The sequence below is a fragment of the Colossoma macropomum genome, unplaced genomic scaffold (genome assembly GCF_904425465.1).
Source record: "Colossoma macropomum unplaced genomic scaffold, Colossoma_macropomum, whole genome shotgun sequence".
NCBI classification, from domain to species: domain Eukaryota; kingdom Metazoa; phylum Chordata; class Actinopteri; order Characiformes; family Serrasalmidae; genus Colossoma; species Colossoma macropomum.
In genome coordinates, this window is record NW_023494789.1 from 18,965,257 (window position 1) to 18,990,458 (window position 25,202).

The 25,202-nt window shown below is 38.1% G+C and overlaps 1 protein-coding gene across 2 annotated transcripts in view; it reads right to left on the reverse strand.

Annotated features, from left to right (window-relative positions):
• Positions 1-2,950: 2,950 nt before the first annotated feature.
• LOC118808059 overlaps positions 2,951-25,202 on the reverse strand; it is a 154,721-nt gene continuing 132,469 nt past the window's right edge. For both annotated transcript variants that reach the window (XM_036570428.1, XM_036570427.1), the window contains exon 5: positions 2,951-4,746. In XM_036570428.1, coding sequence (XP_036426321.1) covers positions 4,518-4,746 — 229 coding nt within the window. In that variant the 3' untranslated portion in view covers positions 2,951-4,517. The remainder of the gene's footprint in view (positions 4,747-25,202) is intronic.

Consider the following 25,202-nt stretch of genomic DNA (forward strand, 5'->3'; position numbering starts at 1 on the left):
CTGTGATCTATAGAAGTGTATGCAGGCTTTATGATGGCCGCTACTGCTTTTAGCTATGTGACCGTGAAAAAGTATGTGCCCCCTTGCTGATTTGCTCTGTATATTGGTCACCGTGGATGCTTTCATATGTTTTGTATGCTCAAATATGTTTTAACATTACTATTTCATTTATTAAGGGAGCAAAGGTATCCAGCATGACAAGCAATCATGCAAAAAAGTACTGCCTCCTTAAACTGAATAACTTGTCTCATGAGCTTTAGCAACCAACATTTCCTTTAATTTAACATCAGCCTTTTTCATTCTTGTGGAGGCAGATGTAAAGGAGCCTGTGTTGGCCAAGAAGCTGCACTTTGGACTGATCTGTTCATAGAACTATTTTATTTAATATCCAAATGACCTGTAAATCTACTGAGATTTTATATGTAGTGCTGATAGTAAAATTGTAAATAAGTCTTCTTTGGGGATATTTTGTTTTACAACACGCTGCATAAACCTCTCCACCATGAATGTATTTAAAATTGATGCTTTTATCTCAAAACTGTTGTAAAACAATGTCTCAGGCATCGAACAACCAATATGTGTCTATTTAATGTAATAAGTTTGTGTGAGGGAGCATTAAGAGGCATTAAATCATTCAGACGTCTGGTTCCTATCACCATGTCTGTGGACAATTCTGACTCAGTTCCTCTAGAACAGAGCATTTCACACCAAACCACTCTGAATGACTTTGATTACATCTTAAACATTTAATTATGCAGAAATATTGAAAAATAGGTGGAATCGATATTAATAAAATAATAATAATAATAATATAATAATAATAATAATAATAATAATAATAATAATAATAGTAAAATTTGTTATGTACTTAAAAAAGTTCTCTTGTCTCTATATTCCATTTTGTTCAAAGATCTAAAAAAAAAAAAATAGGGACAAACAGATGCAAATACTTTTTCACAGCATGGCAGATAACAGCATGTCATTCAGTGTAAACACTTCTTAAGCAAATTCACGTCTTGCCTGATTACTTACATTTGAGATAAGAGAGAAGAGCATGTACATTAGATTTTTCACCAAACTATGACTTTAAATTTTGTCTTGCAACTGTTTTTGCATGATCATAAATTGTGAGAAACAAGAAAAGCATGACATATCAAAAGGAATTTGCAGTGTTGCAGCATGGATTAAATGCTCCAAATGACCTATGGAAACAGTGTTAACTTTACAGAAAGAAACAAAACTTAAATATTCTGTTATATTCTGTAGTATTCTGAGTCTTTATGGATCATTTTACTGAATTAGTTCAAACTGCAGCCCCACAGTAAAAAAAAACAAAAACAAAACAAAAACAAACAATGAAGTACCTTAGATATTCACAGGGATTGTGTTATTACGTATTATCTATTTAACTCAAGACATTAATTAAGATAGTAATACGCTAAATATATATATATAAAAAAAATCATTTATAGGGTACTTTCTATTGGGAGGTGGCTGCCCCAAACACTAACCCCCAAATTTCAATGTATAAAATTATTCTGATTAGTCTGATTTTTCAATTAAAATAATTTCAAAAAATGCTGCCCCATGTTTTCATGTCACTACCGAAACACAAAGAGTTTTTGTCCATAGGCGGAGACATATTTTAGCCCCTGCATTTTACAGCAAGAAGTGAGACTGCATCCCTGTCCCTCATGCCACATGAACAGCAGTTAGATCACACTTTTTGATATAAATGTGTCCCAAATTCTGAAAATCAGTATGTAAACATTAAGAATTTTCAGTGCCAAAACACATATTTTTGGCTGTCAAGTACAGCTGTTCAATGCTGTGTTTGCCAGTCATGAACTGGCTAGCGTTTTTGAGTCGTGCTCAAATTGAGCTAAAATTGTCACTACCACAACAATCACTACTGAAACATTTGGTAAAGTTTCGGAGACAAAATGGAATGCAATCATTAGTTTTAATAAAATAAAGATAATTAAGGTATTGCGTCATTCAAATCAAAAGGATTTTGAGCAAGTTCGGTAGAGTGATCCCTATAGGGCTCATGGCAATCACCTCATAGCATCCAACTCTTTCTCCGTGGCTGCAGTTGGGGCATGTGACCTTTTCAGATGGCGTTAGTGCCAGCATCGAACGCGGACGTCAGCGGGACGGCCTGGCAGAGGGGGCGAGGGGCCACTCCTGCTGCAGTCTGCTGTGCCATGTGGAGGCCCAGATGTAGCAGGCGGAGTAATCCACGCTCACACACTCATGAAAGTGCCCATCTGGCCCTGCGTGCATGCGCTAAGCCCAGAAAACACACACTTCCACACATGGACTCACTGGAGACTCACACTCTATAGCGGCTGTTGCTGCTGCTGCTGTTGTTTTTCATTGTGCCGCTAACCAACCTCAGTAGGCTAACACGCCGCTCTGTGCTCTGTCTTAATGCTGAGGCTGCCGAGTTGAGTGGCCAATTGGCACATGAAATACATACGCAAATAAGTGCAAAAACACCAGGAAAAGATAATTTAAGCCTCAGTGTAGGATATCATAGCAGCCTGGCACAGGAGGAAGCCCATCGAGACAGGAAGTGCCATAGAGATACTAAATAAAAAGGATCCATTTATACTGCAGCCACTGTGAGTGCACACAGATAAATTCGAGGGCTCGCTGACTGCCCTCAGGCCACTCTTTCTGCCCTCTTATCGTCGTGGTGAGGTATGATATTACATGAACTCGCAATGAAAGAAGCACAGAGAAATACATCCCCATGACTGCGGCCACCTTTTTTTAGCCTGGTGCTAATTAACCCACTGACTTAGCTTACCAATGCATAAACATCTTCACGCTCTGTCAGTTATTATTAAGTTATGTTGCATGTTCAATGGACGATGCATGTTTTTACTTCATTTTGTTTACGAAAATCAGCACAGCTGCGCTGAAAAAGAAAAATGGCATGTGATAAAAAATAATGAAGCTTTATTTCACAATACTGCACTCAAATGAGAGCAGCGTCCCAAACAAATACTGTGCAAGAAAGTGAAAACATATGACTAAATTACAGCATATTCAGTATAACAGTGCCAAAAGCAGAAGATAAAATTTCCATTCCAATACTGACTTTTTCAATCTTTTATAATGAAAAGCAAAATTTAAAATCATCCCCAAACAGTAAGCACCTGCATACTGCAAACATACTGTGAATAATGTCATAGTAGCTCCTGTAAATGATACCAGATTGCAACAAGATACTAAGCATGCATAAAAATGTGTCTGTGTAAAACAGTACTGTGTTTTATTAAAGAAAATATTATCCTAATGTATAAAAAGTTCCAAGAAGAAAGTGGCACAAAAATAGAGTCGATTATAATTCTGAACTTGGCAAAATAACAAGAAATGTTTTAAAAGTGACATGTGCAATTAACAATATAATATAGTATTTAAATGGAAGACTTACACATTGTTACTCTTATCAATGTATAATAGATATTACACAGATGATCAATTACCTCCACAAAAGTAACTTCACAGGAGAAGGGAAAGATGTATTCTACATTGTTCTCTTTTTTTATTATTATTATTTTCCTGTTCAGTTTTATTTATGTCCAGTTCTAAGGTTTGTCAGGGTTTATGTGTAAAACATCAATAATAAATTGTTTTCATAGTAAAACCTCTCTTTATTACTTAGAATTAAACAGCCAGGTTATGTTACTGTGCCTTTAAGACTTGCATATTTAAAAGATATCTGTTCTGATTGGCTGCTCTGTATTCAAAAAGCAGGCCGGGCTGACACACTCCTTATAACTTCAGCATGGTTAGGCAGGGCTAAACTGCTGTAGGAATAATAGGTAGATATGTGTAACTGCGCTAGTTTTCGAGACACAACAAAGACAGTGCATTCAAAATGGACTGTTTTTGCAGTTTAATTTCCGTGTATGGACATTTTGAAGTTGTACCAGTGTTTACACACTGCCGTATATCACCATTTTCCATGATATATGCCCTGCTGTAAGTTAATGCAACAAGATTTGATTCCAAGTATTTTTTGGTGAAATGTTGCACATAATGTAAAAATCAGTTATCATTTTCACACTGCATAAAGAAATATAAAACATAATGGAGCTAGGTGGTCTTGATATTACAGTGGTGATAAAGTAGCTAAAGAGGAACAGTTTGTAAAGCACCCTCCACCCCAGTGGTTCTCAGTGTTATCTGCAGTCAAATGGGGTGAGTCCAGTCTTTGTTTATACCAAAGACAACACAACTGACTCAACCAGTTGAGCAAAAAGGCAGCATTACTTGGCTGAATCAGGTGTGTCTCTTGTTGGAACAAAAGTCTGGACCCATTTCAGCCTTGCTTGGCTATGATTGGGGTTCGGCTTAAACCCAGTTCAAGTGCAGCAAGAAGGAAAGCAACAACTGTCAATGCCAGAAGCTCCTTCTATCTCACGCTGCTGCTTGCGCTGGGTTTGGACGCGGCCAGCCCAGGCAGCAGAAGACCGCTCCATAATGACCAGAACTTAAATGAGTCACTGCAAGTCAATCTGCTTCTCCTTCCTCGCTGCAGGCCTGCTCTTCCAGGGCCAGAGAAGGTTACGCTGACCACCCCTCTCTTGACTACCCTCTCCTGCTTCTGGTTGCTGACCGTGACCTTTGACTGCTAGGTCCTCTTGCTCCTCCTCCAGGCTCCGAGGCTGAAGACTGAAGGAGCTCTGCTCCGCCTGCCGGTAACGGCCATTCACATAGCAGAACAAACACCTGAAAGAAGAAAAAAGGAAAAGTCACATAGATAGATAGATAGATAGATAGATAGATAGATAGATTTAACCCCTTAAATTAACAAGCTTATTACATTCGAAGGTTTATTATTCAGTAACCCTCTGGAAATCAATAAGAGTTATTCTTGAAGGGGAATTCAAAGATCTAAACAAAGTCATTGAGAATGGTTGAATGTGAAGCGCTCTATTCTGGAGAAACGTGTTGGTGACCAAGTGGTGATGACAGAACCAAATATCTGAAGCTTTTTTTAGCCTCTAATAGTTACCTCACAACAAAGTTATTACATTGATATTAAAAGCTGCCTGATCCCCCAAACATTGTTTTGTGACAGTTTTGTGATACTGCTCTAGCCTAAAAACTATTTTTAAAATGCTTCCATGGTGGAAAGGCACATGCAATCCATTCTAAGGCAAAATAGTACCCCAAAAAACATATAAACTCAAAAGACCTGTAGGTTCACTGTTAATTTTGGATAGTAAATAAATTAAATAAAATAAATGGCTATATTTGCATATACATCATGACCCCTGCTTCCTATCACCACCACTGTAAAGAAATTTTGTAAAGGTAAATTTCTCTGCAGCGCACTGTTTCACATCAAAACACTCTCAATGACTTTGTTCACATCTCAGTGACTGAGTCAAACAGAATTTTTAAAAATAAGAATGTGAAATGGAAGCCTGGACCCATCCTCATTGAAGGGGTTAATATCCAGTCAAGAGCAATGCTGTGGTCAGTGACTGACCATTGATGAAGAGCTACAGGATGGCTGACAGAGAAGATGCATCAACAGATGAGCTACTGTCTCTAATTGTACACCAAGGTGGAGCTACAAGGTAGGGCTTTCCAATAAAGTGGTCAGTAAGTGCATTAAGAGGCATAATAAAATTTAGAGAATTTACAAGACACTTAGATAAACAACACTATGGGTTTTCAGCTTGGATGACAGTTAATATTTACATTAGAGCTGCTTCTATGCTGCTGTCCTTACTCATCACTGTATATTAGAAAATAGAAGATACCTGCTCATCTTTGTAACTGTGCCATGAAAGAGCTTGGTTTATAAAGGATGAGCAAGAAAAAGATAAAAAAAAACCCTGCAAAACACACAACTGAATGGTGTGATAATCACACATGCCTAATCTCTTCATTTCCTATTTACCTCTCCTCTCTCCCCTGGGAGCCATGAGGAAAGCTCTAGAGATCCATTAATAAGTGACAATGGCTCCATATAGCTGTTTTTTCCCTCGTGTCACTGCCTCGAACACATTACGAAGCATTTGATCCAGCTGAGCGGTCTGATCCGAGAGAGAGCGTTTCAAAATGAGCTGTTTTGAAGCATTACCCAAACTGTCAACCCCGACACATTTAATTGGATAAAATAATTAAGAAAACAGGCCGAAAGGTGTTTGAGATAATAAGAGACGTAGCAAAGAAACTGAAACAATCTGATTGGAACACTTTTAAGGCGAGGTGTTCATTCATGAGGTGATATTAAAGTGTCAATTGCTGTGAATTTTGAACATGGCACTTCTCTGATGAAAAGGCAAACACCTGAAAAAATGCTTTGTGAGAAGTGTGGAACTGCGTTACACAAACGTGATAAATGAATCATATTTATAGTTGCCTATGCTCTGTTCATCCACTGAATCACACTTGGTTCAAATGTGTACATCATTTCCACATAAATAAAATATACAATAATTCCAAAAGGTAAAGACAAAACTGTGTTGCTGTAATATATTTGATTTATATGAAAAAGATCTTTATATTTGAATTATGCAAATTCAATATTTTTACCACATCACATTTTTTTCCATTGTACTTATGTCAGAGTGGTTACTCAGGAGGGTTGGGAGAATTTTCGGTGGGACTGTACAATTTTAGGCTGGTCCAAAAAAGGCACACATAAGCTTAAAAACACACGTACAAAGTACTACCATTGCAACCTAGTTTATTCTGTAGTAATTTACAGGAGGTAATCAGGCCACCCTCTGCCTCTGTAAATAGGACAGCCCTAGTTTGTTAATTGTAAATGATCATTTGTGAAATTATGACTGACACGCCTTTAGGCTGATCACAATCATCTCTAAAAGCTACTGGAAAGAAAAAACCTGACAGACCTCCTCAAAACAAACCTGCAATGAGAGCCGTGGTGGCATTCAGAATTATGGTGTGGAAATGTGTCACTGAGGGATATACAATTCCTGACACATGCTATTCTGATCAACTGGAGAGTGGCATTGATTTTGAAAAAGTTTTGGATTAAACAGTCCAAACTCACAGTTGAATAACAAAACTGTTAACAGGCAGATGCTGGCTCTGAGGTGACCTAAACTTAATCTGGGTTACTGTACTTGCTAACAATGTCTAACAATAAATAACATTACAGAACTTAAACTGCAAAATAAGAAACATTGGTGAATGCCAGAATCTTCGTGAAAACTGCGTTAGCTCTTCTGAAGGGGCAGCTTCTGTTGCCAAAATCTCTTCCTTGTGAGACATAAAAATCTGCTGCTATAATGTTGACTGCGAAGCTATTTCCCTGGTTTGATTAATGTAAATAGTCTTTTTTGGTTTGCTTTAAATTGGCCTACATTCATATTTTGTCACTTCTTTGTCAGATGTATGTCTGCACGGACCATTTGAACATTAATTCACATGACAATTATTGTACTTTTCTGTATGCTTCTCAGTTCTCTTTAGTACTACTGAACAGTAAGAAATGCTGACCAAAACTAAGATAGCAAGCTTTATATTGGACATTGACCGTCATGATTATGTCATATTTGCATTGTAACTACTTGTCTGAAAACGATTCCAGTCCAGGCCTGCTTCTGATGCTGACCAGTTTTCAATTTCACAAGTAAATCACAATGCAATTACTTCATCACTCAAAGTTAGCAATCCCTACGATTAATTACAAAGATAGGAAGGACTGCGAAAAAGGGATCCTCAAAGAGAAATTCCAAACGATTTCATTTTTTTTCCCACGTAAATTGGACTTGGGTTGGTGTTAGTGTGAGGTCATTCATGGACCGGTCATGCCATCACTTATCATGACACGAGTCACCTTGAATTCTCTCAGTGTTTGAGCAGCTGCTGATTCCCAGGAAACATTCAAGGAGAGAAGGAAAAAGAGAGAGAGAGACTCACAGATTCATTTCAACAGTCACTCGCTCCGGCAATCACAAGCCTCTCCTTCTGAAGAGCCAGGCCACTACAGGTTGCCAAGCAACCTCAAAGAAGGATGTCAAGATTGAAGGGTGTCATTTGGAGGAGATCACTCCTAGGTTACAGTTCAATCCAAATGCTTTGATAAAGTGCTCGCCTCCACTGGGACTCTGCACCTCCTTCTCACACGGAAGGAGAGAAAACCACGACACTGTATTGAGCAATGAGTGCGCGAGGCCTGCCCCACTCCACTGGAGGTACTTGATTATATGGCCACCTTGGCTTGAAGCAATCAACTGTCACTTTATCAGGTAAGTGCTGGCAGAAATGTTCCGATAGAGACTGTATAACCGGTCAGGGCTCAAGAAGGTCGGGGCCTCAATGCTTTTTGAGGGTCTTTGACCTTGTGGTTTTGAAAACAATCTTCTTCTCTCCCACTGGAATGCACTTTTTTTTCTTTACGTTTCTAATGAGTCAGCCTCTCAAGGAGACTCGCAAATGGCCAAGCACATTTAAACACAGTCCACAGATTGGACTTAAATGCACTACTAATATCAGAGCGAGAAAGAGAGAGCATGGTGCTGACTGACCTAAAAAGCAGGTATTTGTCCTTCGAAAAGCGGACATCAAAAGATCAGAACTTTAATTTTTTCTCACATTTCTGTTCGAAAGTGTTAAGCAAACTTTGTGGCCAATAAATAACAGGAATCATGGAGCAAATCAAGCACTTGTTCTGAAGTTATTTTCAAGCCCTGTTATTTGCAGCTATCAGGCCGAATCGCACAGTCCCATAATGCAGGTCTACGGGGACAAAGCACAACTCCATTCTCGCTGAATTGAAAAACACATTTCTTGTTCTTAACGGTAACTAAGCTGTCAACAGATAAGGAAGTTCACAGTATCGCCTCCCTGGTAATCCATCTCACGATCGCTCCTCTTGTATTTTCTTTCCAAACAGCTTGGAAATATGGTTTGAGGCCTTCGCCCAAATGTCACTCCAAATGCTTTCTCCAAATGCTCCCGCAACTGAAGATCGGAAAGAAATGAAAATCAGAGCGGACACAAGAAACCATGCGTGCAGCCATGATGGCACTTTTCCCTCGCTTTCGAGCCAAATTAGCAATGTTCTGTGTTGTGTAATTAGAAGCAAAGCAACTTTCAAGGTAAAGTTAAGGGTTTTGTGTCTTTTTCATTTCCCTGTTGGACCACTGACATGTTCACAACATGCGTTGATCTGTGGTGGTTTCATGTCTCACACTGTGAGGGTTAATGAGGTCCGGTGTGAGACCAGGTTAAGACGGTGAAGACTTTCTTCTGGACACCATCTGGTCTACAGTCTTAAAAATAAAGGTGGCTAAAAGGGGTTATTTGAAGTGATGCCAAGGCAGATTTTTCTGTAATTGTACAAAGCAATTAAATATTCTTCCTACACTTTTAAAAATAATGGTTCGTAAATTGTTCTCGTATGAATGTATGGTTCTATGAAAGACCTTTAATTGGCAGTGGTGAACCTAATCCTCAGTTGTTTTAGGCTTTCGGAAAATGTTTAGTTCAGTATTTAATAAAAGCAGCATGTTTGTTGTATTTAAACTCTGCATGTGTTGTAGTAATACTATTACTTCATTGTTAAGTTTTGATTGGAAACAAAAGGGTTGCATTATTTAAATACCCAATGGAAAATAATTCATTTTTTTCTGTGGTATCTTGGCAGATACAGTTAAGCATGTTCTCCTAATCAATGTAATCATTGATTAGGTTTTCAGGAAAAGAATTGAAGGCCCAACAGATTAACGACCTACATAATTAGGAAGTGATAGTGGAATCAACCAATCACATTGTGGTTTACAATTTGTGAGAATAATATCACTCTAGGACTTCTAGATGTCCTATATTTGTCACTGACAGTGAGTACAAGTGGTAGCCTGACCAATGCATTTCAGTCAGTGGTTAAAACAGCAGCAGCTCTGTGTCAGTGCACTTTACTGAAAGAGTCACTCTAAAGTTGCTAGACTCATACAGATAAATCATATGTTAATATGTCTGTTACATTTAGTGTTTTTTACAAGCTTTAAATATCTATAATTTATCTAGGACAAGCAAAAAATGTGAATTACCGTTAGCTTAGCACTAACATACTATTAGAATCCCATAGATGTGCTAGATGCGCCAGAAATGAGCTCTATCATAGACGTGGTTTTTATTCCTTTGTCTGGCCTTTGACATTTCTGGGCTGTACTGAAACTAACAGTCATTGTTCATCACTATTAAATGTTTTATCATTTTTAAATTAGGTGGAGATTTTTTAAGCTTTAAAAAGGATCTTCATACTTGCACATATCATTTAAAATCAGTTATAGTTAAAATTGTAATGCAGCCAATTTTATTTATCGCTTCATTTCACCTTTCCGATTGCATTTTTTTATGGTTTTTATTGTGTATGTTTTTTATTTTATTTTAAGCTTATTATTTCACTGTAACTTCTTTACTTCTTCTTATTATTATGATTATTTACAAAAACATCTATTGTAACAAGTGGTAAAAAATGGTTCTTCTATCACATCACTCCAAAGAACTATTTAGACTTTTAATTTTAAGAGTGTGGAAGTCCAAGTCAATAACAATTTAGAAGCCCTTAATCTACCATTACTATAAAATCAGTTCCTTTAACGCTTTAATGTCTAGGCTTATTATTCAGTTATTTCCCTTTAGGCTTATATTCAATAATTACTATGATTTCTTCACAGCTACTACTAAATGTACTAGGTAAGTTATACAGTTGAAGTGTGAGATATTGAAGTTTTGGAGTTGCAAGGGATTAAAACAAAACAGCAACACCACACATACATATAAGCCTGCACATTCTCCACACCAACCCCTTCCTCCTGCTTCATTTACCCCCCCCTACCCCATAATGCTCACCGCCTTATCTGTCAATGCTGCTTAAATAATGTAATTAATGACTTAATTAACATTTCCATAATCTATTTTAATAAATCTCAGGCAGCATAATGAGAGACTCCAAGCTTCAGGCGACGGCGTATGAGAATGTGCAGTGCAACGCTGTTCATGGAGGGGGGTCTGGACATACTGTGACAGTAGTGGGGGGGGGTGTAACTGGGTGATGGCACTTTGGAAGGGAGCTGGACCCTGACAAATATCATGTGACTTGCTGGCTATGCACAGTGCAAGACCTGTGGCAGTTTTCTGTCCGCCCTCGTCAGGGGACGGGACTTCATTCACTCTATGCTTTTCAGTCTCTGGATATCTACCACGTCACATCTCCAGTGCTGCTCTATAATGGTACTTGAGTTTGAGCAAACAGTGCAGGATACGAAGGCCAAATAAGCCATTGTGAAGAACGTCCACACTCAAAATCTATTTGACACATACAGAGGGAGCAAACAAGCAGTCAACAACCATCTTACATAACGGAGGTCACAACATAGCAGATCCGGAGTGACTTCGCTAGGAAATAAATGCTGTGTGCACAAGCTTCTCTGTCAAATCAAATCCAGTTGAGGCCTAATTGAGTTTTATGTTAATAAACAAAAATGAAACAACACTTAAAACAACACTTTTTTTTCATATTAACTTGGAAATCATTATCATTTCTACAAACAATTCATATTAACCCCTTATTCAGTACCTACATGAACTACAATGCAAACTTATTCTTAGGTTATGGAATTGAGTAATAGAAGTGTGGACTCGTACGTGAGGGTTTAAGAAGCAATTAATCTTAAAACTGGTAACACTTTGCTGTAGGGTGCTGTTCATAAGGCAACATGACACCTACATAAGCTTGTCATGACAACTGACATAACCCTACATAAATGTTTATAAATGCTTTTAGGTATCATCTGCCATAAAAGCTTCTTTAGCTAACTTTCATCAAAATTGGCAAATGTAACCTTTATAGTCTGTAGAGTTATGTCAGTTGTCATGACAAGCTTATGTGGGTGTCACCTTAATACATTCCGATATGTTGAGGTCTGGACTGGGTTGGCCAGTCCATTGTTCTGAGAAGACCAATAGCCCTTTTGTTCATTTGTAAGTTTTTTGTTTTTTTTTGTTTTTTTTTCTCAGTAACAGCTTCTTGACAGCTACACATCCTTTCAGACCAATGGCACTGAGTTGTCTTCTCACAGTGGAAAGATGGACAGAAGCATTTGTGGATTTTTTCAGGTCTGAAGCAAGAGTGGAGCTTGATTTTGAAAGATGAATTTTAAGCGCTGTTTACTTGATGGTGAGAGTTTTGGTGGTCTACCAGGTGGTCTTACAGGGTTGTTAGGAGTACCATTTTCTCTATGTCTTTTAATAATTTTATGCAAATGGATCATCTTATTTCTAATCTCCTCAGAAATATATCCTAAATAACCTAACCCCTTAGCATTCCAGACTTATTACACACTAAGGCTTATTATTCATGAACTACAGGGACTTCAATGTAAACTAATGGAGCTTTTCTTAGGTTATAGAAGTGTGTAATAAATTTTGTACCTGCCGGTGGGCCCATGGCTTAGTAAGGGCTTTTTTTGATGAAATAATTAAATAAATGAGAGGACTTTTGTACAGGACTGTATGTAGTTGTTGGTAAAGGAATTGAATTTTAGGGCTGTTGAGCTCATTCCATAAAGAAGACAGCAAAAGATGCAGTAAAGAGAAAGAATGCAAATAATCCAAACAGTGCTTATCATCAGACCCTATGCTGACCCCTACGTGTGTCACCTCTGATTGTAAAGAAGAACATACCCTCTACCTGGTTACTAGCCTGAGGGGTTGACACTAGGGCCTAGTGCATAGACCTTAAATTAACAGGCTGTGCTACAGTTAAAAAACACTGCTAACACACTAGAACTACTAATTTGCCAGTTACTGTAAGCCCAAAATCCAGTTTCTCAGAGGTGAATTCTTTAACCATTCAGTGAGGAGGCTCTTTATATCTGATGCCCATGTGTTGTATTGCTGGTAGGTGTACTGTAAGAGCAGGGTTTCTAACAGAATGATCTTTAGCCCTGAAGCGGTCTATATCAGGCTCCCAGCCAGGACAACAGCTTCAAATGCCCTTTGTTATTCAGTGATAACAAGACTCTGGTGATGCTAAGCAGAAGATTAAAGACAAAAAACAACATCTCTGCTGTTTAACGTGTAGCGGAGTGTGAGATAAAGAATCTTTTGTTGAGACGTCATAAAGTGAGACATCCACACCTAAAAGAGAGCAGAGAATGCCCCAGACATCTCGTCTCCAAAAAAAATCAGCCACAAAGGAAAAGTTACCAGCACAGATACATTTTACAGCCATGAGAAAAAGACTTAAATTTACATGTAAACTTCAGCATGAATTAACATGCCTTTCATGTTTTAAAAATAACACAGGCTATCGTTTACAGTTAATCATAATTAGACTGTGAAGTGATGGAGATTTGACAACATGACTATATTCCTACAATGATGTGTGATTACAGGAAGGGTCTGTAATTTGAGTGACTTTAGGCAGAAAGTGCAAGGCCATGTTTTTAATCTCTCCCTGTCTGGAGAAAAAAGCCTGCCATCACTGGTGCATTACTGCAATCCCCTCAATTAATAACCTACCATGATAAATAAATAGGCAGCTTTGTGTTCTGAAAAGAAGCTGAACACAATAACAACGTGGAAAGGTCAGGAGGCACGCGGGGCGGAGGCTGTTTTTGTGTTTTCTTAAACGCTTGTCTGTGAGCGCTTTTCCAAAGGTTAAGATGTCATAAGAGCAGAACGATGCTGAGCTGAGGAGGAGTGTGTCTGTGTGTGTGAGTGTGTGTGAGTGTGTGTGTGTGTGTATGTGTGTGTAGGGGGTGTTTCACCATGACTGAGACACACACTGACAGTCTGCAGCAGGGCAACTGGCACACGGTGGGTTACACAGACACCAAGGAGTAAAACACACACACACAAAGATACTCCACATGCATCTACTGGAGCTCATAGGTAGAGAGAGAAACAGAGAGAGAGACAGAGTGGGGGAGAGAAAAGAGAGAGAGAATGAAATGCGAGAGAGAGAAAAAGAGAAAGGGAGAAGAGGGAGAGAGAAAAGAGAGAGAAGAGCAAGAGAGAGATTAGAGAGAGAGAAAGAGAGAATGAGAGAGGATAAGGGAGAGGGAGAGTGGAAAAGAGTAAAGAAAGAAAGAAAGAAAGAAAGAGAAGAGATAGAGAGAGAGGAACAGAGAAGAGAGAGAGAAAGAGAGTGAGTAACATGCCAATGACAGAGTTATAAAATCTTAACAACAAAACAACAACAACAACAACAACAACAGCAATAATAATAATAATAATAATAATAATAATAATAATAATAATAATTATTATTATTATTATTATTATTATTCATAGTAGTAGGGTGGCAGTAGTTTTTAAATATCATTTATAAAATGCATTTATTTATTTATTTATTTATTTACTTACTTACTTACTTACTTACTTACTTACTCACTCACGTACTTGCTTACTTACTTATCACTACCATTATTTTTATATGCTCAGCTGGCCACTGTTACCGTATATAACCTGAATTTTCTGTGGCAGTAGTGTTTATGTATACGCTGTATTGAACAGAGCTGAATTAGAGTCAGGGTGAGGTAGCTGAGTCTGGGTGATGGAGAGACTGAGAGGAAGCAGGAATATCTGAGGAGATCTGGAGGAGGGGAGGGCTGCTAGGATTGAAGACAGGCAGTTCGTTACACCACAACAAAAGCCTTTGTAAACATTACCATATTAGCCCAGCAGATATGTGACCCAGCCCTGACCCGGACCCTCCCTCAGGTCTCTGGTACCCTCACCACTTCACTGATAATTGCCCACTGATTGCCCTCTGATTACATTTGTGGACTTTCCAACATATTTGCACTCAAGTCATTTCAACTAAGCATCATGGATATAGCCAAGAGAACTGGAGTCAGACACAGTGGAGGAACAAGGAGGAGCTCTGTCAGTGTCCTGGAAGCAGCACATAAAGTTAATAGTGATAGCAACATTTCTACATGCTTCTACATGCACTCAGTCCTACATGCTTCACATCGAACCTGATGAAGATGAACATATTCTCTATTGAGAACAAACTTAAATACAGCATTATTTTGCAGATTTTAGTGCACAATTTATCTATTTATTTGCTGAATTTAACATATTTAACACAATCTCTGTGTTTTTAGGTTAAATGTCCCATCTTAAATCTTGCTAAGACATTGTTGTTGATAATGTAGGCTGTAATTAAAACTGCAGATTTGAAAATTACATTCTTTCAGCTCTAATTACAGACTGTAGAACATCTGTTGCTGTACAATGTATCCTCTAGACATTCATAAATGGTCAGTTTCTGACCACAGAGCAGCACTTGACTGGATATTTGTGGGTGGTGGGTCATTCTCAGCAAAGCAGTGACACTGACATGGTAGTGACATGGTGATGTGTGTGGTGCTGGTGTGAGTGGCACAGCAGCACTCTTGGGGTTTTCACACACCTCAGTGTCACTGAGTGGTCCACCTCCCAAAATTATCCAGTTATCCAACTAGTCAGCTCATTAACAACCCCTTGCGGGGTGGCAGTGGGTCTGTTATAGCAGGGAAAGCACTAACATGCACAGGGCAGTGGGCCTTTAAGACCAGGGTTGGGAAACACTGGACTTGAGGATGGTTACAGTCTCTAACTGTACACCAGCAAGGTAGAGGTACAAGGGAGGAGTTTCCAATAAAGTGGCCAGGGTGTATATTTAACATATTGAAACAAATGCTGAATCTGGGCCTGCCAAGCTAGCACTAATGATTATTTACTAGTCGGAGCTTACATGCATTGCAGTCTGAGCACTGATTCTGATCCACTCTGCTGTTTTCAGATGTCCAGAGACTCTCACTGCTCTTCTTGTTTGCTTTTTGTTTGTTTTTTCTCATGAGTCACTTTAAACTAGGCCGACTCTCTCCAGTCCCGATGATTCAGGTGGCCTCGTTAATGACACTACAGTTTGGCTGCGTAAAAGCGGAGTTGACTCAGACCTTCTGTAGGGTGGGTTTACATTAAAAGCAGCCCTCTACAAAGTGTCCAAGCACAGCTTTTCAGGTTGTTTGTTTATTTATTTATTTGTTATTTACATTTTACTCAGTATCTGCATGAAAAACATTTCAGACAGTTACAGTTTCTAGAAAGGATTGAAATCAATGTTGCAGATACAGTACTACACACTTCACTTATGTAACTCCCAGTCAAACTGTACACACTTAAAAATGATAGACTTAAAAAAAATGTTCTTAAAGTGTTATTTAGTAAAAAGTGGTTCTATATAGAACCATGAACACTCAAAGAACCCTTTGCATGATTAAAGGGTTCTTTGCATTGTGAAATGGTTCTTTAGACTGATAGACAATGTTTTTGAAAAGGGTTCTACATAGCACCAAAATGGTTCTTCTACTGTTATGATGTCAGGCTTGTTACAATAGAAAAAACCTTTTTGGTGCTATATACAACCCTTTCCAAAAAGTTCTATATAGAGCCATCTATAGCACATTCTACATCAATCTGAAGAACTATTGCATGATGTAATCATACAAAGGGTTCTTTGAATGTTCATGGTTCCTTATAGAACCACTTTTTATTAAAGAACCATTGAAGAACCATCTCTTTTAAGAGTGTAAGTTATTCATTTCTCAGGGGATGTTTAGAAGGAAATTGACCATTTTCTTCAACAAATCAGATAAAAACCACCCCAGAGTCCAGCACTCAGCATCACTAATGTGTTTGGGATTACTTGGATTGTAAAAAGGGGAAAATGCAACCAACTTCTAAGACCGAATTTTGGAGGTGTAGAAAAACATGCAGGTTTCTTTGAAAAACTGAAAGCAAACTCCTGAGTAGAATGTGAGCTGTAATGAAGGCCAAGAGTGGACACAGAAAATACGGAAAAAAATGTCACATTTATATTGAGGCTTTTGAGTAATTTTCTGTTTAATATTATGTTTTCTGCTTTTCCTGATGCTAACATGAAAAACTTACCTGGAGATTAAATAAATGAAGGGTGGCCTCTGACTGCACATTTGTGTATATATAAAATGATTCCATAATAAGTAGGAAATGGGGAACAGAGCTGTGGAGCTGTAGCTGTAAGAAAGTTGTAAAATATCAACACTTAAGTTATAATAACGTTAACATCCAGAATATTTAAAAAGTGGTAATCAAATCTTGAGACAGATAACTTGCCAAAAGTACTGTAAACAGATAATAACAGATTCAATGTATGACCTAATAACTCTTCAAGCATTCACAGGACCTTTGGCATCTAGTTTATAATTGAAATCTATACTATATACAAAAGAACAACTTTTGATGAACCATTTTTGTCAATGATATGTGCAACTTTAAGGAATTTCCACTTAGGGCCACCTTTCCAGACTTGGATTAAGCCTCAGTCTAGACTTAATAGTATTTGTACTGGTAAAACAGCAGTTCAGTTCAAGACTTGGTTTATTCCTAGCCCATGTAACCAACCCATGCTGTTCTAAAGGCTTTTCCTAGAAATTTTCCTATGTCCAAACTAAGAACCATTTAGAAGCTCTTATTTTTTAAAGCGTGTGGAAATGTGATTTTGACTCACGCAAACATCATCTGGCCCCTCCAGCGAGACCTATTTTCAGCTCTGGCGCTTTACAAGCCCTGCTTGACCACGGCACTAAGCTGTATACCTGCACCCATGGCCTGCTGTTTCTCTGCAGCCATTTAACATGTTGTTTAAGCATAAACCAATTTCCTGCCATAAAATTACAGCTCATTAATTGTGAGGATGATGAGGGCTGGAGCAAGAGCAGATTACCAGTGCAGGCGCGATATTAATTACCGCCTCACGAGGCATATTCTTTACTACCTCAAAATGTTTAATAGGAAAACTTATGAGCATTTTGCCTTGATTACAAACAGCCCTGATTTTTCTCCTTTCCCCCTCCTTAAATAATGAAATGAGTCGAGAAAAAAGTAAATAAGTTCTATACATGTCACAAATTTTTAATTTCCCTTGTTAGTACGGAAGGACGCCCTGGGCCGTGTTGTATTCATAGTGCAAATATCGCCTTTCACGTTAAATTTGCTGAACAGCCCCAGTTAGATGAAGTTGAGCTCTATTTCTTTCCATTATGAACATGGCGCAGGGTTGATCGTGTTTACGCCAGGAATGTAATGCATTATTTACAAGTCGGAGGCTAATAAAAGCAGGTCTGCTCATTTGCTAATGATTCAGGGCACCCGGAGCATTATTCCAATTACTTATATTGAAAAAGAGTCAAAAAACAAGAGAGAGAGAGAGAGAGAGAGAGAGAGAGAGAGAGAGAGAGAGAGAGAGAGAGAGAGAGAGAGAGAGAGAGAGAGAGAGAGAGAGAGGAATGTTTACCCTACTTTCAGTTTAATTGAAATGATTCAGAGATTACTTCACTTTGTTACCAAAATAAGGCTTTGTGTGGCGCAGTGAAGGGCGTGTGTTTAGTCTAAATACAGTATCAGTAACAAAGAGCTTTTCGCCATACAAAACCAGTCTGAATACACACTGAACACACAGCAAATCCTTTGTAGGACTGAGTGTACCAACTTTCTTCTTCTAAATCTTTAGATGACGACTTAGAGAGTCAAAAGAGCAGGTGAGCTGTTGTCTTAAGTCAGAATGCATTTATGAATCACTTCTCCGAGGAGAACCACAGATCAGAGTAAGTTTAGTTTTTTAGTCAGTTGTTGACAGGAAAAGTCAACCTATGTATTAAAGCTGGGCTAGGAAGTGGAAAGTCAGGCCTAAAGATATGAATTACTCATTTTTCAGAGAAAATCACAGGTATTGCAGGCTGGCACACAGTGGACAGTCTGATAATCGCAGGCAAAAAGCTATTGTTTACATCACTGGCCTTTGGATTTGTCTTCTGCCTTTTTAATCTCTGAAAATGTGCATTCACTCAACTTTGTGTGGATAAACAGAAAAGTTACCTTTCTGAATTTACTTGCTTCATGGTATGCAGTGCTTCACAAAAGGCTGCGTCCACCTTTGATTTGTTTAATTTTCAGGCAAAATGGCCATTAACTATTTCTGAAGAGATTAAATAAGATAATCCACTTACATAAAAAGAAAAAAGTGAAAGGAAAAGTAAACAAATAAAGCAGGAGTTTCCTAAAACTGGAGTTGAAAACATTATTAAGAGGTATAGAGAAAATGGGGCGTCCAACCACCTTGCAAGACCTGGTAGACCACCAAAACTGTTCCTATCAAATAAGCAGTACATAAAGCTTTCATCTTTGAGTGAAAATCAAGCTCCACTCTTGCTTCCGCTCTGAAAAAAATCCACAATCCATCCTTCCACTGTGAGAAGACAACTCAACACTATGAGTCTGAAAGGATGGGTAGCTGCCACAAAGCCAGTGAGAAAAGAAAATAGAAACAATAGAAGAGCATTTGCTAATCAAAGAAGCAGCTGGTGTTCTCAGAACAGTGGACGGACCATCTCAGAGTCCAGACCTCAACATCATTGAATGCATTTGGGGATACTTGGATGGTGAAAGGCAGAAAACTTAACCAACTTCTAAGACTGAACTTGGGAGAAAATGTGCCTGCAAATTTCTTTGAAAAGCTGAAAGTAGTGGAAGCTGTAAAAAAAAAAGGCATCTTTTTTCCCATGATGCTGAAAAATGAATTCTTTTACTGGAAATTAAATAATTGAAGGGTGGTCTCTGACTTTTGCACAGAACTGTAGATAATCTTTTTTTTTTCTTTCAGTTTACCTATTGTTGCCAATATATTGATCCAGCACACACATTTAAATCAAGTGAAATCAAAACACCACTTTTTTGTGTTCTAGTTCCACTGGAGATTACAAAACATCATAGATGCAACCACACCCAGCACAGTGAATTGATTAAACTGACTGCATTTCCAAAAAAAACAAACCCATTTCCAAAACCAAAAGGAAATCTCAGCTCTTTGCTCAAGCTTGAGTTATTCTCAGACTTCATGTTCTTGAGAACTTCTGTCTTACTCAGAGCATTGAGGCAGTTAATTGCCTAATATGGGCATCCTAATATAGCCCCTTTCCCCCTCATTAACGCAGCACAATTCTCGTTAAACTGAGTGTCCATGCATGTCCACTCGGGACGCTCTCCTGTTACCATCAGCTCAGGCTTCATGACCACACGTGGCAGGCCTCAGGAGGCAACACAACTGAGGAATTCATCAGTAACTTATCGTTAATAAATTGGTGCCTAGTCTTGGACATACTGGTCATTAAAGCGCTTTCTTCACTGTGATCTACATCACTTACACTGCGGAAATAATGGGTCCTTAATGGTTCTTGCATTGAATGTACAGTTAGAAGAAAAAACTCAATTGGTATAGAGCATTTACACAATGTGGAAGTTCTCTGAAGGTTCTTCACACTCATTTATTACAGGCCAATTTAGGGATACATTTTTCTACTTGTGCTTAAAATGGAAATAAATTTATACTTACTTTTAAATTTTAATTTAACACTCCAATAGTTTTAGTTAAAGCTGCACCATATATGTTTTAGGATTACTAAGTCAGCAAAAATAGCTTAAATGTGGGATTTGTATGAAATAAAAGATAAATAAAATATGGTAGCGCTGATGAGAGTCACCCTGTAAAGCCTGTAATAACCATTTAAGAGTCAGAGGTGTCGGGATGGACTCATGCACAGGCTCAAAAGAAGACCCAGCTTGATGTTTAGGCCTCAAATGTCAACATTATACTGATGAAGATATGATGACAATAGTAGATAATTCACTCACATCCTCAGAAGACATGTCCTTCACCCAGTTTTGAATTCTCTTTGAACACACTCAGTCTTGCAATCATCAGATCCATGCACTTAGAGAAGTGGTCCAGCACAACCGTTACAAAATGTTCTTCAACATGTTGAGTGTCATTACATATTTCTACCAAAGAGATCCCCACATCTTACACAGTACAGCTTTAGTGCTTTACTAACTGATATAATTGTCAGTTCTCAATTGTCAGTAACTCACATAGTTAATTAATCTAAATACTGTGGGAGCTACATAGAATTTTTATGCATTAAGTTTCTGTTAATTGCTTCTTCTTTTTGTTTTTATAAGTTCTCTTCATAAAGAAAAATGATTTTGTGTGTAATACTGTGTTATTCTCATGCTAAAGTTTAGGTTTGGATACATTTTATATGTTTCGTTATGCTAACTATGATGGTGTTTTGTGTTCAAATTCATCAGTTCAGATTGCGTTTCTGTTTAAAAATAGCATGACTTAGATTTGGTTCCCAGTGGCACAGCTAACAAAGGTTTCGCTCGGTCATCAGAAGTCCAGGTTTTGGAGTTTGACCAAACAATTTTGACCAAAATCACGAGTCGTCAAAATTGATTGATATCATCAGCCAACCAATAGATCAATCAAACCTTACACTCTTAAAAAAGATCATGACCATGGTTCTATATAGAACCTTTTGGAGAATGTGTTATATGTGGTTCTATATAGAACAAATAAAGGTTCTATATAGCACCAATAAGGGTTCATTCTATAGTTACGATGTCAAGCTTATAGCAATAGAAGAACCCTTATAGGTGCTATATAGAACGCTTTTCAAACAGGTTCTTTAAAGAACCATACATAACACTTTCTCCATTAATATGAAGAACAATTTCACCATGCAAAGAATCATTTAAGCATGCAAATAGTTCTTTGGGTGTTCATGGTTCTATATAGAACTGAAGGAACCTTCAAAAACCATCTTTTAAGAGTGTACAATAAATGTTACTGTATATTGCATCACACTACTCTTTGTCATGTTATATGCTCATTTATCTTCCCTATTTAATAACAGTTAAACAAATAAATAAATAACTTAACAAATAAACAAATAAAGGTCTTGTTTTCTTGTCTCACATTTTCTAGTCATGTTTAGATAAAGAGCTGTGCTCCAATCCAAAAACCACCAAAGGTGTGTAATATAAATCATCTACAGTCATGAATCCTGAGTCATCTTGATCTCCATTAAATATAATAAATTCGATCTGGTAATTTCAAGCTGAATCTTTCGTTTCATACTTCATGCGTTGCTGTAACATGCCCGCTTGCCCTGATGATGACATCTCAATCTTGTTGTAAGTTAAAATCCTATTTCCAATGCCATATTACATTGGGAAATGCAGAAAGGTTGTTATGCATGGAAATTGCACTGCAGTATCTCAGGGGCCCAAGCAGAGAAAAAGGGGAAAAAAGGGGGGATCAATGCAGCTTTTAATTTTACCCCTCATTGATCATGTCAATAGTGCGCATACCTTTCACAAGCAGCAGAAAACTGACTCATATTTCTGGTCAGAGTGCGGCTGTAATGACCCGTCTGTAAGTGTGACACGTATTTCAGAAAGGGAAATTACTGCACATTCCTTTTCACAGGAAAAAGAGCATTAATATGGAGCAGACATTTGGTGTTCTTCAAATCGTAATCATAGTTAAAAGATGTGAATCACACCCAGACACACACATATATATGCACACACACACTCCAGGGGCGTGTGTATGTGGGGGAGATTCAGAGTGCTTTGGCTCATTGCTTTAGTGATTATAGTAGTGAAAGCACAGAGGTAAGCTGAGTCTCAGAGTCATAGAGAGGAAAAGGTGTTTATAGAAATCTAATCAAATTTATCTCGACTTAATCAAGCTCTAGCAAATACTTCATGCAGCAGTGGCCTGCAACGAACACACACACACACACACACACACACACACACACACACACACACACACACACATACACGTGTGTATTCCTCTACTTGTGGGGTGTTTTTATGTTCTACTGTATGTTTCCAATGACAAATGTGATGCATTGAATTTAACTGAAGCTGAGTGCTGAAGAAAATATACTGTGAGTTTATATCAAAGCCAACGTGAATCGGCAATCAAAACACATCGTCCTACCATTCTATGACACAGTGGTGTGCAAAAGTCAAAGATCACCCTTTGTTTATATAATTTCCAGTCAAAATGTCCATTAAGTGCAAGTTATTCAAGTTTTAAAGTCAGGAAAAAAGAAGAAAAGAAGCCTAAAAACTAAATATATATCGCTGTTGTCGGAAGAAAACATAAATATATATATCCCCTTCTATATATTCCCTTCTTGTCATTTTTCATTTTTTGACATAATTTAAAAATGCCTTTTACCCTTTACATTGTGTGTAAATTTCATTAAGAATGAAATATATGAATGTGTCCACCCTTTATTATAGCTTCCATTTTTTTCTTTAAACTTTAAAAATAAATAATTTTCCATGCTTTCAAAGTCCAGTATTAGAAGTTGGTTGCATTTTCCAAGTAATTCCAAACACAATCAGTGATGTTGAGGTCTGGACTCTGATTTATTTGTAAAATTTTCTATTTCCCTTTTTTCAGTAACGGCTTCTTGACAGCTACACATTCTTCCAGATCTTCTCACAGTGGAATGATAGACAGATTTGAAGTAAGAGTGGTGCTTGATTTTCTCCTCTCTCTCAAAGAAGAAATCTTAAGCACTGTTTATCTGATGGTGACAGTTTTGGTGGTCTACCAGGTCCTGGTAGACCCCATTGTCTGTATCCCATTTTCTCTGTATCAATTTTTTCAACTCTAGTTTTAGAAGCTCTTGTTTTTGTCACTTATTTTACGGCAGTTTTATATAAATGAAGAGTGGTCTCCACATTTTGCACAGTACAATATTTCCAGGTACTGTAGTATTAATAGTGCAGTAGTATGTAGTAAACGTCCAATGTCCAAAAATCCAATCAGGATTTTTTTTGTCTGTAGTATCTAAGTATATTCATCACAGCTAGCTCTCCTATTGGTTAGGACTCAAGAGCTGAACTGTAGGCCAACTATGTCAGATTAACCACTAACATAATAAGGAACTGACAGCATAGTTCAATGAGTTTTAGTCAAATGTTAGAGATAGAAAACAGCAGTAGCTCTGAAAGAGTAACTGTAAAGCTGCTACAGGGTAAAGTATATGTTAATGTCTCTTACAAGCTTCAATTAATCATAGAATGTGTTTTGTGCCCTCATTTTTCATATTGTAACTTTTTTTTAGCCCAAATTGAGGGTCTAGCTCTAACAGTCACTGTTCACTACTGACACACACAGAATAGGAAAGACACCTGAGAAAGAACAGTGTAAAAAGCTTTCTACACTACACACACACACACACACGGAATACACACCTCACACACCCTCCGTTCAGGTCTACATTAATCAGAGCCAGAGCCAGGTGAGTGACAATGATTAGAAGTGTTTAAATTGGAGAGAACATCTCCCCCTTCTCCCCCCTCTCTCTCTCTCTGTCTCTTTTCTCCTTCTCTCTCTTTCTCTCTCTCCCCTTCTTTCTCTTTCTTAGGCTTTCTCTCTCACTCTCCTTCTATCTCTCTCTCACTCTCTCTCTCTCTCACATTCTCTCTCTCTCTCTCACTCACTCTCTCTCTCGCTCTCTCTCTCTCTCTTCTCTCCCCCTCTCTGTTGAAGGCTTGCGGGCTGTGTCACATGTTTTATTGTCATCTCTGCAATTAGACAGGCACAGATGTGCGCACCTCCTGGCAACCCCAAAGCCCCAACCACCAAATTAATTTCAGCTTCCCCCTCTCCTCCCTCACACCAAAACAGGTTCAGCAGGAGAGCAGGGGTGTTTCTCACTCCCGGGAATTCCCCCTGCTACAGGTGTCTCGCTGTAAGAGAGAACTGGCCACATCCGAGTCACCACTCAACAACAGTCAAATTCTAAGCAACCTTATCAACATGAGTAACAAGAGATTTAGGGCTGTGAGTATGAAATACGCCCAGCCATTTAGACAATTACAGCATTTGTGAGTGTTTTACACTCCCAGAAATCTAGCTTTTTAAAATGCTTTTAACCTAAAGGATCATGCTTCCTTTGCCGGATTACAGTAACTTAACACAATAAAGACTATGCATGTTAATTTTGAGGAAAACAATATCACGTACAAATACTAGAGACAGTGCTACTTTGGAAGTTATGCCAATGCACATTGTATCCTCTTGTTGTGATATCAACAGTACAGTGTGAAGCTGAGTGTTAAAGCTGTATATCATCGCTGTCCAAAGAAAAACAAATATTTCCAAAATGTTAAGTTCACAGAAGAGTGCAAAAACATTCTTTACCTTCAATGTAAGACAATGTAAAGAGATTTTGTTCCAAGCAATTCTGGAACATTTCTATTGTTCTATTTAACATGAAATTTTGTGA